The sequence below is a fragment of the Sander lucioperca genome, chromosome 20, assembly GCF_008315115.2.
Source record: "Sander lucioperca isolate FBNREF2018 chromosome 20, SLUC_FBN_1.2, whole genome shotgun sequence".
NCBI lineage: Eukaryota > Metazoa > Chordata > Actinopteri > Perciformes > Percidae > Sander > Sander lucioperca.
This window is the reverse complement of record NC_050192.1, coordinates 19,097,028-19,110,060: the sequence shown is the minus strand read 5'-3', so window position 1 is coordinate 19,110,060 and position 13,033 is coordinate 19,097,028. Positions and strand designations below refer to the sequence as shown.

General features: G+C 41.7%; 1 protein-coding gene across 3 annotated transcripts in view; it reads left to right on the top strand.

The window, feature by feature from the left end:
* Positions 1-13,033, top strand: part of LOC116047920 (plexin-B2-like) — a 244,747-nt gene that overhangs the window by 222,379 nt on the left and 9,335 nt on the right. For all 3 annotated transcript variants that reach the window (XM_031296960.2, XM_031296961.2, XM_031296959.2), the window contains exons 33-39: positions 1,248-1,325; positions 2,895-2,973; positions 4,545-4,645; positions 8,305-8,386; positions 10,025-10,176; positions 10,636-10,796; positions 12,679-12,826. In XM_031296960.2, coding sequence (XP_031152820.1) covers positions 1,248-1,325; positions 2,895-2,973; positions 4,545-4,645; positions 8,305-8,386; positions 10,025-10,176; positions 10,636-10,796; positions 12,679-12,826 — 801 coding nt within the window. The remainder of the gene's footprint in view (positions 1-1,247; positions 1,326-2,894; positions 2,974-4,544; positions 4,646-8,304; positions 8,387-10,024; positions 10,177-10,635; positions 10,797-12,678; positions 12,827-13,033) is intronic.

The window sequence follows — 13,033 nt, the reverse complement described above, 5'->3', positions numbered from 1 at the left end:
ACGTCAACAAGAAGTAACGTCACCCAACATCGCTTAGAGCACCTTTAAGAATCAGGATAAAATCAAGAACAAGTAAACTACTAAAAACAATTACAACCAGAAACAGGACTATTTAACTCCATTGCTCTAAATTGCCCATCAGTCAGAAGACAAATGAATGTAACTGTTAACTGTTGGAGCATTAATATGCATAAAATGGCACATTAAAATTGCTTTTCTCTGGTTTATATCGTTGGGAACTGAATAACTTTGTGTTTTGGACTGTTGGTCAGACAAAACAAGACATTTGGAGACGTCACCTTATATTTAAAATAATCAAACAAAATACAATTTTTGGCTTACAATTGTTTGATATTTTCACAATTAATGTTATTTATATTACCCTGTATCAGTGTGAACAGACTAAAGCTGCAAAGATGAATCGATTAGTTGTCAACTATTAAATGAATTGCCAACTATTTTGATAATTGATTAGTCCATTTGAGGCAAAAATTATCTAATTCCTTGTTAAATGCGAATATTGTTCTAGTTTCTTCTCTCCTCTGTGACAGTAAACTGAATATCTTTGAGTTGTGGACAAAACAAGACATTTGAGGACATCTTGGGCTTTGGGAAACACTGATCCACAATTTTTACCATTTTCTGACATTTTAGAGACCAAACAACTAATCCATTCATCCAGAAAATGAATCAACCGATTAATCGACTATGAAAAAAATCGTTAGTTCCAGCCTAGTCTGGCGGTGCCAGACCCTCCTCCAAAGCACGCTGGAGGAGCGTCTGGCTACTCCACACAGCATTCGGTGATGGGAGGAAAACGTGCTCTGGTTTATTGCCGTTTCTTTAAACCAATCACAATCGTCTTGGGCGGTGCTAAGCACCGGAGATAAGCAGCGGTGCCGCTGAAAAATAGGCTCGGAAGGAACTTGTTTTGGTGGAACGTGTACGTTTAAAAGTAGTTTTAGTCGTGCAACAGAAAACTCAGAGACCCTGCAGAGATCTGAGGAGCAGTTAACCATAGTCCTCAGAAATCCACCGGAGGTTAAAATTACAACACAGAGGAAGCCCAAGGCAACGGATGTCCGGCCTAAATGAGTGAAATCCAGTGGATTTTCTGGCGACAACGGAGCAATCCCGGAAGTGGAACGTTGTGAATATCGACTAGTTGCAGCCCTACTTGTGTGTAGCTCGTAGAAGTGAGTAGAGAGTGGAATCGGAGTTTGACAGGTGTGTGTTTGTGATGTCAGACTCTGCAGGTGCTGGTGCACGGAGAGGGACCAGATGTGACTCCAGTGAAGGTGTTGAACTGTGACACCATCTCCCAGGTGGGTCTGTTTTCAGAGCTTCTCCAACGTCTGGAGACAAGTCTTTAGATTTTTTTATTTAAAAGGGACAACGCACATTAATCAACATGAGTACAGAGTCCAACATGTAAATGTGCCAGATTTAGCCATACAGGCTAATTTTCATCTGCAGTCTCTAGCAGGTTGATGGCTTAAAACGATAGATACGCTACAACAATACAACAAATCCACATAAAACAAGAAAGACATAGGCATAGACAAGTAAAAATGACACAACCACTATTCCAGATCATCACTACTGGCTGGTTGATGGCATGAGAAAGACATAACACAAGTATCAAACACAGTAGACACAGGTAAAAGTGCATAGACACACATTAGAACACAACAACAACACATAAGCACACGAAAAGCTGAAATTATGAATTATTTCCACAAATAGTCAGGGTTGATGGATAATCACAGATTGTCAAAGTTTAGTCAGGATAATGTTTTTAGTTTTTTCAAATGCTATAAAATTTGATGAAACATCCAAAATTTAATGAAAGTAGTGATCTCATCCTTAATTTTACTTGCAAAGGTGGCCGGGTTGGATCAGTGGGTAGAGCAGGCACACATACACTGAGAGGTTTATGCCTTGACGCAGAGGTCAGGGGTTTGGGTCCGACCTGTGACGATTTCCTGCATGTCTTCCCTCTCTCTCTCCCCTTTCTCACCTAGCTGTCCTGTCAAAAATTAAAGGCAGAAAAGCCCAAAAAATAATTTATAAAAAAAAGAAATTCCATGAATGGTTGTATGGAACCATTCATGTTATTTTTTTAGCAATTTGCTGGAGAGAAACCCAAATTTCTGATGTTGAAACTTTTAAAACGGGCCAAGTTTGACCCGACGACAAAATGTGGACATTTCTGCAGTGTATCTTTAGTTGCCACCGTTTAACTCTGGCTTTAAGGTTATTCAACAAAAACCTTCACACTTAACCCTTGTGTTGTCTTCCCGTCGACCGTGCAACTTTTTGTTTTTCTGGGTCAAAATTTAAACTTTTTTTTCAACGTTTTGGACGTCTTTTTCGACACTTTTGTTGCTTTTCCACTGATGATGTTGTCACTTTTTTTCAACGTTTTTTTCTGCACCTTTTGATGTTGATGTTTTTTTTTCCCCCCACTTGGCATTGAGTAATGTTTTTGAAGCTTTTCCCAACATTTTAGTCACTTTTTTCAACGTTCTTTTATTAAAATTTTTTTCAAATGCTATGAAATTGAATAAAACTTGTGAAGAGCGTTGGGAGCCATCCACGTTATTTATTTTGAAAATCTGGTTGAAAGAAACCCAAATTTCTGATATAGAAACTTTTTGAAAATGGGTCAAATTTGACTCGAGGACAACAGGAGGGTTAACACTTTTAAATGACTTGTATTGTGTTTAGATATGAGGGGCCAGGTTGTGGTTGTGGCATCTGTGTTCTGTGATATTTCTCTGCTGTCTGTCAGTGTTGTTCAGTGCTGATAAACGTGAATGAAATATATAATTCTAGTTTTTGTGTTCGGGTACAGTTTTTGGCAGGTAACATGTTAATTGTCTGCCCTGCAGGTGAAAGAGAAGATCATCGATCAGGTGTACAGGAATCTGCCGTACTCGCAGAGACCGGAGGTGGAGAGTGTTGCCCTCGGTAAGAACTAACAATTATTATGTTGATATTTATACAAAGAAATAATTTTGCTGTCACAGACCGGGAGTGTGTTGCCTCCTGCAGGTCTGTGGTGGGACTGCAGGGTAACGCAGAGATTTGGTGGCAAAAAAAAAAACAGTGGCAGTTTTGGGGGCATAGGGTGGCCAGTGCCCCCTTTATATTAAGCCTCAACCCCCCTCTGCCCCCTCCCTTACTGTGGCAAATGTTTTCATACATTTTTAACCCAACCTTTATCCCCGAAGAAGGGATATTATTCATGTGCAGTGATAAATCAAATGTAGGTTAACACTAAATAAGTATTTCTGTCTTTATTGTTTTATGTCATTGTTTCAGGTTCAACGCTAATGGTTTTTTTTTTTTAAGTTTGGGCAAGTAAAAAAAAATATACTTCCCAAAGTAAATTTTTACTGGCCCCTATAAAAAAAAAACGTCGAAAAAAAGTTTGAAAAAAAAGTCAGACGATGAAAGCATCAAAAGTGTGAAAAAATGTCGAACAAAAAACCTGTGTAAAGCATCAAGTGCCAACTAAAATCTTGATTGGCCAACTGCACATTCAAATCAAATGATTATGATACGAGGACGCCCCCAACGGGCCGCTGGGTTGTTATATTTACTTTCCCAACGTGGCGTTTTACTTTGACCCCGGCCCATCGGGCAACCCTTACTGTTGAACCCTGTATGTGTGTCGTTAGTCTTTTGTAGAACCATTGGTTGTTAACAAAGCAGACTTGCTCCCACCAGTGACTTGATGTGCTAAATTACTGTGTGTTTATGGGGGGGGGGGGGGTCTAGTTTTAGCTCTAGATGGGGTGGGATAGGGGGACAATAATGTCTGTAGATTTTTATGACTTTGTGTCTGTATTGTATACTGTAAATACTTTGTCTGTATTTTATTGCGCTATCTACATGCCCAGGGACTACGGGCAGAAACTAGCAATTTGCTACAACCTCAACATCTATTAATGTTTTTTGTGCACTGTCCCTGTTCAAATAAAGACATTACAAATTACAAAATTACAAAACCTATGGAGGGTTGGGTTATGTAACACTTGTGCTTTTATTTGGTACCCCTAAAAATGGCATGTGGCCCCGGCCTGGCCCCTTCTTTGAAATGGTCTAGAACCGACACTGGAACAAACTATTTTCTTTTCAGATTAAATCATATTTATAGATTGCACTTAAGTTAAGGATAACATTAGATATAATAATGTTGTTACATACTTATACAGACTGTGTGAGTGTAAAACAGTGATTCAACTTAGTTACCCTTAATTAGAGTAAGAGAGAGGAAATATTTTATTAAACCCCAAAGGGAAATTACACAGTTACAGCAGCCAAATCACAAAATAATAATAATAATAATTTTTTTTTTCATACTGTATAGCGTTAATTTACTCAGTTAATCTCACTGAGATCAAGATCTCTTCTGCCAGAGAGAGAAAGAGAAACGATCCCAGCCAAAACAAAAAGCAGGACAAATACATACGAAGACAACATTAAATATGAGAAACACACGTTAATAATAAGTCGGCTTTCTCCTCCGTCCACAGAGTGGCGTCCTGGCTCCACGGGTCAGATCTTGTCCGACCTGGACCTCACGTCCCAGAGAGAGGGACGCTGGAAGAGACTCAACACCCTGGCTCATTACAACGTGAGTATAACCCTCCTGTTGTCCTCGGGTCAAATTTGACCCGTTTTCAAAGTTTCTACATCAGGAATTTGGGTTTTCTTTCAACCAAATTGCCCAAAAGTAACACAGATGGTTCCATGATAAGCTCTTCACAAGTAAAAGTAAGGATCAGTTCAATAATATCATTGACTTTTGGGTGTTTCAATCAATTTTTGACTAAACTTTGACAGTCTGTGATTATCCATAAACATCCCCTGATCTTAACTATCAGTATACTTTCTGCATTTTTTGAACTCTAAAATTAGATCAAATTTCATAAAGGATACATGAGGTTTATTGACTATAAAATCCAAAAATGAGTTTAAAAAAGTGGTAACAAGTTGGTGTAAGTGTATACTGGTGGTAGTGGGAAAAAAAGTGCAGAAAATGTCACACAAGGGTTAATGTCCGGAGGCTGTCGTGCACAATACTTAGTATTCTACTTTATAATAATAAACTTTATTTCTATAGCACTTTTCCGAACAAGGTTATAAAGTGCTTTCCAGAAGAAAAAAAACAGCAGATAAAAACCAAGAACAACATAAAACAATAATGACAACAATCTTTAAGATTTTGTTGAAGAATGGGCCAGAATCCCACCTGATCACTGTGAGAGATTAGTTTTTTCATACAGGAAGTGTCTTGAAGCTATCATTGGAAACAAAGGCTTCTCCACCAAGTATTAAATACATTTCAGGTAGCATTTTTAATACTTCTTTCCTGTGTCGTTCACCTTTTATTGCACATAATTTAGTAGTTTTATTGAGTTAATACTAACTAGTGCAGTGCCCGTTGAAAATGTGCCTGTTTGGAACGGGCCAATTGTTGGCCTGTGGTATTGCTGCTAGTAGAATTCATCAAAACCAAATTGTACCCCTATATATATATATATATATATATATATATAAAAATCATCTTTTGGAAATTGATCTTAATGCGTTAATTAAAAAAATGAGGAAAAATCCTTCCTTAAAATACAGGGCCCATAATTATGCATAGCACTATGTCAAATTCCCATAGAGAAAGGCAGATTTTTATTTTTAAAGGCCAGTTATTTCATGGATCCAGGATACTATGCATCCTGATAAAGTTCCCTTGGCCTTTGGAATTAAAATAGCCCCATATCATCACATATATAGCTAACTGAGATAAGATCCATATCAATGCAAATCAAACCAGCTATTAGGCTAACTGAAATAAAACCATGCCAATCTCTAGGTATGGTGAAGGGTATGTGAAGTCACCCTTAGATTTAAAGTGCTCATATTATGCTTTTTTGGCTTTTCCCCTTTCCTTTATTGTGTTATATATCTTTTTTGTGCACGTTATAGGTTTACAAAGTCAAAAAGCCCAAAGTCCACCCCAAAGGGACTTACCATCTCCAACAGAAAACACTGTTCACAAACTGCTCCAAACAGCTCTATTGTAGTCCAGCCTTTACTTCAGAGACAAACGTGGTCACTTTGGAACACACGTTATAATGCTCACCTAGCTGCTAGCATGGCACGCCCTCATACTCTGCTTCTGACTGGCTAGTAGTCCTTACCTAGGTACTATCAGGGCACGCCCTCATACTCTGCTTCTGACTGGCTAGTAGTCCTTACCTAGGTACTATCAGGGCACGCCCTCATACTCTGCTTCTGACTGGCTAGTAGTCCTTACCTAGGTACTATCAGGGCACGCCCTCATACTCTGCTTCTGACTGGCTAGTAGTCCTTACCTAGGTACTGTCAGGGCACGCCCTCATACTCTGCTTCTGACTGGCTAGTAGTCCTTACCTAGCTACTGTCAGGACACGCCCTCATACTCTGCTCCTGACTGGCTAGTAGTCCTTACCTAGGTACTGTTAGGGCACGCCCTCATACTCTGCTTCTGACTGGCTAGTAGTCCTTACCTAGGTACTATCAGGGCACGCCCTCATACTCTGCTTCTGACTGGCTAGTAGTCCTTACCTAGGTACTATCAGGGCACGCCCTCATACTCTGCTTCTGACTGGCTAGTAGTCCTTACCTAGGTACTATCAGGACACGCCCTCATACTCTGCTTCTGACTGGCTAGTAGTCCTTACCTAGGTACTGTCAGGGCACGCCCTCATACTCTGCTTCTGACTGGCTAGTAGTCCTTACCTAGGTACTGAGCATGTGCGACTCCCAACAAAGATGTTACAGAAGTGAGAGGTCTCACTCTGTAGCTAAAACAGAGAGCTCAACACACAGGGTGAAAAGAGGAGCTGCAGCAATGTGCAGCACAACAAAAATATGGTGTTTTTTGAAATTTAAACTATGTAAACCTATTCTGATATAACCTCTAAATACAATTATGAACCTGAAAATGAGCATAATATGAGCACTTGACCTTGACTTTGTAACTTCTAAAAGGGCCCAGCCCGAGGATCTAACCGGCAATTTCCACTGGATGCGTAACGGCTGCATAACAGCTCTGGAACGTCGACGGAGTCATTAGGTTTCCATTAAAGTCAGTGTGTGTATTTCCACTGACTGCAGAACGGCTGCAGAACGGCTGCGTCCCGACTCCGTCCCAGCTCCGGCGGTCCCAGCCCTCCGGAGCAGATACACAGAGCTTCTATTTTTGCTGGACGCCGGAGATCTCAGCAGCAATTTAGCACACGGCAGATAGTGCAGGACAGGAAGTCGAGCACAGAAACAAAATAAAAATCTGGTTAATTTTCAAAATAAAATACACAGTGCTCACGGCAGATCATATTTCCCTGAACTACACCTTGAAAACACAGCTCAGAGTTGTTTCCCCTCTACTCCTCTGGATGGAAACTAACTGGTGGTGGTTTTGTGGTTCTATTCTACGTGAATTCGCGAGATCTCGTGGGTCCTCGTGACTACAGCTACAAATCCGGACCTGGTGGGTATTGACGGATGGCGGAGCACGCAGCCGTTCCGCAGCGGAGCCGGTCCGCAGACGTTCCACATCCAGTGGAAATCCGGAGTAAGGCCGCTAACTGGCTCACATGGGGCCAACATCTCTGCTATGTAGCTAGGAGTCAGACCCATATCAGCTTTAAAAGTGATCAGTAAAATCTTCAAATCATTCCAAAACGAACAGGATTGGGGTGATTTGATGTCGTCTGTTAATACCAGTGAGAAGTCTAGCTGCTGCGTCCTGAAACCCCACAATAAACAGTGCGAGTTGCTGTTTGTTTTGGTACAAGAACAGGCAACCGTTGGTGCAGGATTTGCAGGGTTGTGCATGTTGGTGGAAGCAATCTATGTTTGGTTTGTTCAGTGTTTGTAGGTATCTTCAGGTTTGTCCCAAGCTTCAGGTAATGCATCAAGTCCAATTTGAGTTCACGATCCTGCTTCAGACTCTGGACGTTTGTAATCATCTTTGCTTCTGTGTGTCGAGACCAGACTGTTGTTTTTTTGCTTGTGTGTGTCGAGACCGGGCACAGAGAAATGTCGAGCCACATGAGGCGCCTTCTCATGCAGCACAAAAAACCAGCAGAAACTAAAAACACTCTGACAGCTTCCCCTCTGACATTTAAAGGAAATTATTTATGGAGAAAGCTTCTGTGAGACGAAGTGCAACTTTATAACTGTGTGTGCATTGTTCAGTTCCAGTGAATCAGGATTTATTCATATTTCTCCTAACGATTTCTTGTCTTCCAGGTTCGAGATAACGCCACGTTGGTTCTGTCCAGAGTTTTGCACACACAGTCTTTCCACCAGCATCAAGACAGCTACGAAGAGAGTACGCACACGCACGCACACACACACACAGACACACACACACACACACACACACACACACACAAGGCAGACTTTTGGGCAGAGGTAGATGTAACTCTGCTATACTGAAATACAGTTTTCATATTCCTACACTTAAGTTTTTCCATTTTTAGAGGTGAATGAAATGGACATGAAATAAATAAAAATAACAAGAATCATTATTATTATAATTTATTATAATATGATAAATATTGCTGTAAAATTCTTGTACGTGTCAATGTTCATATCAAATTATTAAGAAAATCTCAAAACTTCACCTAGATCCAGTTTGGAGAAGCAGGCAGGAGTACCGACACGCTGTAGACGGCGGCAGCAGCTAAACCTATTTTAGACACCTAAAAACATCAGTTTAAGTGGATGCTATATTTAGAATAATTTCACTGCTTTCCTTTGCTGTCAGACAGCCCTTCACAACGGGGAACTGAAGCCGTTATCTCTGCTCTCTTCAAAGCCACCAGACTCCTTTCACAAAACCAAAAAAGTCATTTTACCTCGCAGAATACGTGAGTTGCTGTTTTACCGCTGCCTCCATCGGTTATTTGTTATTGTGTGATTTTGGTGAATCCGAACTAACCCTTTAAAACAACAAAGTAACACAATAACACAAACTAACTGATGGAGGCAGCGGTAGAGCAGTAACTCCTGTGTTCTGCGAGGTAAAATTATGTTCTTGTCAAAGGAGTCTGGTGGCTTTGAAGAGAGCAGAGATAACGGCTTCAGTTCCCCGTCGTAAAGGGCTGTCTGACAGCAAGGTGAAGCGCTGAAAATATTGAAACTGAAATTGATTTTTATTAGGTGTGTGTTAGGTTTTTAGGTGGCTAAAATACGTTAAAATGAGTCCCAACTTAATGTGCTGTCATTTCATGCTTGTGCTCTCTGTCAGATATTTAAAAACAGGCAACAGAATGTGCTCTCTAATAACTTTATGGGCCCTATCTTGCACCCGGCACAGTGCAGCGCAAAGCCCGACGCAAGTGTCTTTGCTAGTTTAAAACCAACGCAGTTGTCAATTTCCCGTCCAGCGCCCACGTCGTTTAAATAGCAAATGCTCCTGCTCCCATCTGTTGCCCATGGGCGTGCTGGTCTTACAGGGAGGTGTGTTCAGGTGCATTCTGGGCGTGCTGGTCTTACAGGGAGGTGTGTTCAGGTGCATTCTGGGCGTATTGCTATCTTGAGGCAGCTGGAAGTGATTGCGTCATTGACCAACAAAAACCTGGTCTAAAGTCAATAACGCAGCATTTCATTGTTATTTTAACAGCAATTTAGTAAAATGCACCTAGGCTTATGCACAGCGCGCGCACACTATGCTTGTTACACACACAGGGACGCACAGCAGCACACAAACATGCAGAAGATTACAATAAAATTATTACGGTGCAAATCTTCCATCATAATAGCAATGCGCCAAGGTACAAACACACCTGATGAAATTGATGTACCAGAGAGAACAGAAAACCGTCTGCTTACTAGAATAACATTTTAAACTCACAGCTGCTCTCCCTCCCTCCCTCGCAGCAATGTGTCTCCTTCCCGTAAACGTGCTGTCCCGTCTGAATAAAGACGTAACTTTAACGGTTAGATCTGTCCGTCTCCTGAACAGAAAACGCCCTGCTGGAGGACGACAACACCTTCCACCTGGTGAGGCCGGCGGATGAAATCGATGAAGGGAAGTCAAAGAGAGGCAGCATGAAGGACAAGTCCATGACCAAAGCCATCACTGAGATCTACCTGACCCGGCTGCTGTCTGTCAAGGTGTGTGGGACTGAACATAATAAAGAACATTTACTGTAACAAACACTGTACTTACTGTCAGGACACTTTATAGGTACTTTACTTGAGTGTTTCGAGCTAAGTTATAGTTCTACTCCACTACATTTCAGAGGCAAATGTATTTTTTATTCATTTAAATACATTTATGTAACAGATGCTAGTTAGTTTATATAAAGATAACAGGGTTTCCACAGGGTCTTAAAAACTCTAAAGTCTAAAATGTCAAAATCACAATTTTAGGTGCTCTATGAGAGTGTGTGTCATGGTGGTAGTGCAAATAAGTCCAATAGTGCAAGGATAAAGTCTAGAGACCAGAATTAAATATGGACAATATAAGAGAATAATGTTGACAATTCAAAATGTAAAATAAAAGGAAAAATACGCATATGTATACATGCAAACATACGTGTGTGTGTGTGTGTGTGTGTGTGTGTGTTACAGGGCACTTTGCAGCAGTTTGTGGACGATTTCTTCCGCAGCGTTTTGTGCGCGAGCACCGTCGTCCCTCCTGCCGTCAAATACTTCTTTGACTTCCTGGACGAACAGGCGCTGAGACACGACAACGTGGACGAGGAGACGCTGCACATCTGGAAGACTAACAGGTACACAACACACACACACTAAATATACCTAACATGTACTGTATGTATACACTGCGTGTGTGTGTGTGTGTATTGTGTGTCAGACTGGACACACACAGCACAAAATGCTACTCGATCTCATCAGCTTAACTAGAGTGTAATTACGTCCCGGTCGACAACATAAATCTAAAGCCCGATCTAATTGGTCGTCTTTTATCGGGACAGATAGATGATGATGATGTGGAAGAAGAAGAGAGGAAATAGAAACAGAAAGATTGCTTTTTATTCCCTAAACTTCTCTGCTTCCAAACTGGCCTTGAGCCAGGCATGGATTGGCCATCGGGAGTACCGGGAGATTTCCCAGTGGGCCGGTCTATTTGTGTGGCCTGAATGGGCCGCATTCCGGTCGAAAACTTGTTTTGTTTTTGTTCGGCCTATAGAGATAAGAGAGATCACATGATTGGCCAACTTGTGTTCATATGAACACTGGCCATTCACATCCTTAGTCTAAAAACTTGAGATTATTTTAGCACCCTTATCTACAAGAGAGGACTTGTTAGCATTTGGCTGGTAAAGGGTACTAATTTTGGACCCTGCTTGTATGTACGTGTTGAAGGGGAGTGCAGGGACGGTTGGTGTCCGCTGATTGTGGTGGGTTGGTCTGGGTCTCAAAAGTCCAGGGCTGATTTTTTTTACCCCAGCCCTGCCTTGAGCTCAGCTTGTCAATCACCAGGAACACATCCAAGTTGGAAAATGAAATATTCATCAGCTGTCGTGAATTATTGACCAGGGTTATGGTCTGTGGAGGAAGAGACGGCAGGAAGAGATGAAATGATGAAGGGAGGAGGGGAGGGAAGGGAAACAGTGTAAGCAGTTGGAATTAATGGTTTCCCTTCATATAGAGCAGACTAACACACCATTTAATCTGTTACTTACACTTTTGGTTTAGCAAACAGTTTTACCGTAGCCTGACAGGCCAGACCCACATCCAGATGTTGGTCTGGGAACTCATCATTGGCAGGGCTCAATCCGAGGGGCAGGATAAACAGTTGTCTTTCAAATTCCCTCTGCACGCAATAGGATAGCGCTACAACCAACCAGAGCAACAAAGAAGGTGACCTCTTCCTTTTTTAAGAAATTTCTTTGTTCTTTTCTCAAAGAAAAGCTTAACTCCAAGTCTTCCAAAGCCGATTCCAAAGACCGCTGTTCGCCAGCAGCAGCAGCCGCCATCTTCTTTGTTTTCAAGTAGCAGGGAATTCACGCGGAACCGTCGCAACTCTGCCGTCATTATGTTAAGCCCCGCCCACCGACTCTATACACGATGTGATTAGCCTGACTAGAGTTTGGTTTTTCCAGCTCGCAAGCCAACAGAGAGTTGCCTGACGACGCTGGCTGCAAATTACATTTGCTGTCGCTAGGGTGCGTCTAGATTTCTAGGCTAGTTTTACCAGGCTTTTTCAACGTAAATTAAAGACACACTTCGGAGCGCCGCTTACTGTGCTCCATGGCTGCAACACAATAAGCGCCTGGAAGTTCGGCGGTCACTACGGAAACCAAAACTTTCCCGTGTTAAATTTGGAACCGATGATCGGATTCAAAACCATTTTTTTTTAACGATTACAATAAAAAGCGATTTCATTGGAATCGTAATTTTGAAACAATTCCAAGTTGGAACCGGTTCCCGATGATGCCCAATCCTAGTGATATGTATAGGATTATTGTTTTTATGATGACTGAATAAACTACTACTACATTTTAATTGACTTTGACTGTGACAATGTCAAGTCAGTCAGTTTCTGAGAAATTTCAGCAAACTTTTAAAGCTTTTTGTGTTTTTATGTGTTGTGATATCCACTTCCTGGTCATTTTACCGACCTGACCCAGAGTCTGTCTTTGTCCCCAGCTTGCCTATGCGGTTTTGGGTAAACATCCTGAGAAACCCCGACTTCATCTTCGACGTGCACGTGACGGAGGTGGTGGACGCGTCGCTGCACGTCATCGCCCAGACCTTCATGGACGCCTGCACCAAGACGGAGCACAAACTCAGCCGGGTCAGTTCACACACACACACATACACACACACACACACACACACAGATCATACAAAGGGCTTAGGAGTGTGGAAACTTTGAATCTGAAGTCTGGATTTTTAGAGTTGTCCCTGCCATTAGAAGTCATAGGTGCAGCATCTGAGCCGTTTTTGGCAGCACCTAAGCTGAATGAATGGGAAATGGGGCAAAAAAGTGCCAAAAACTTTG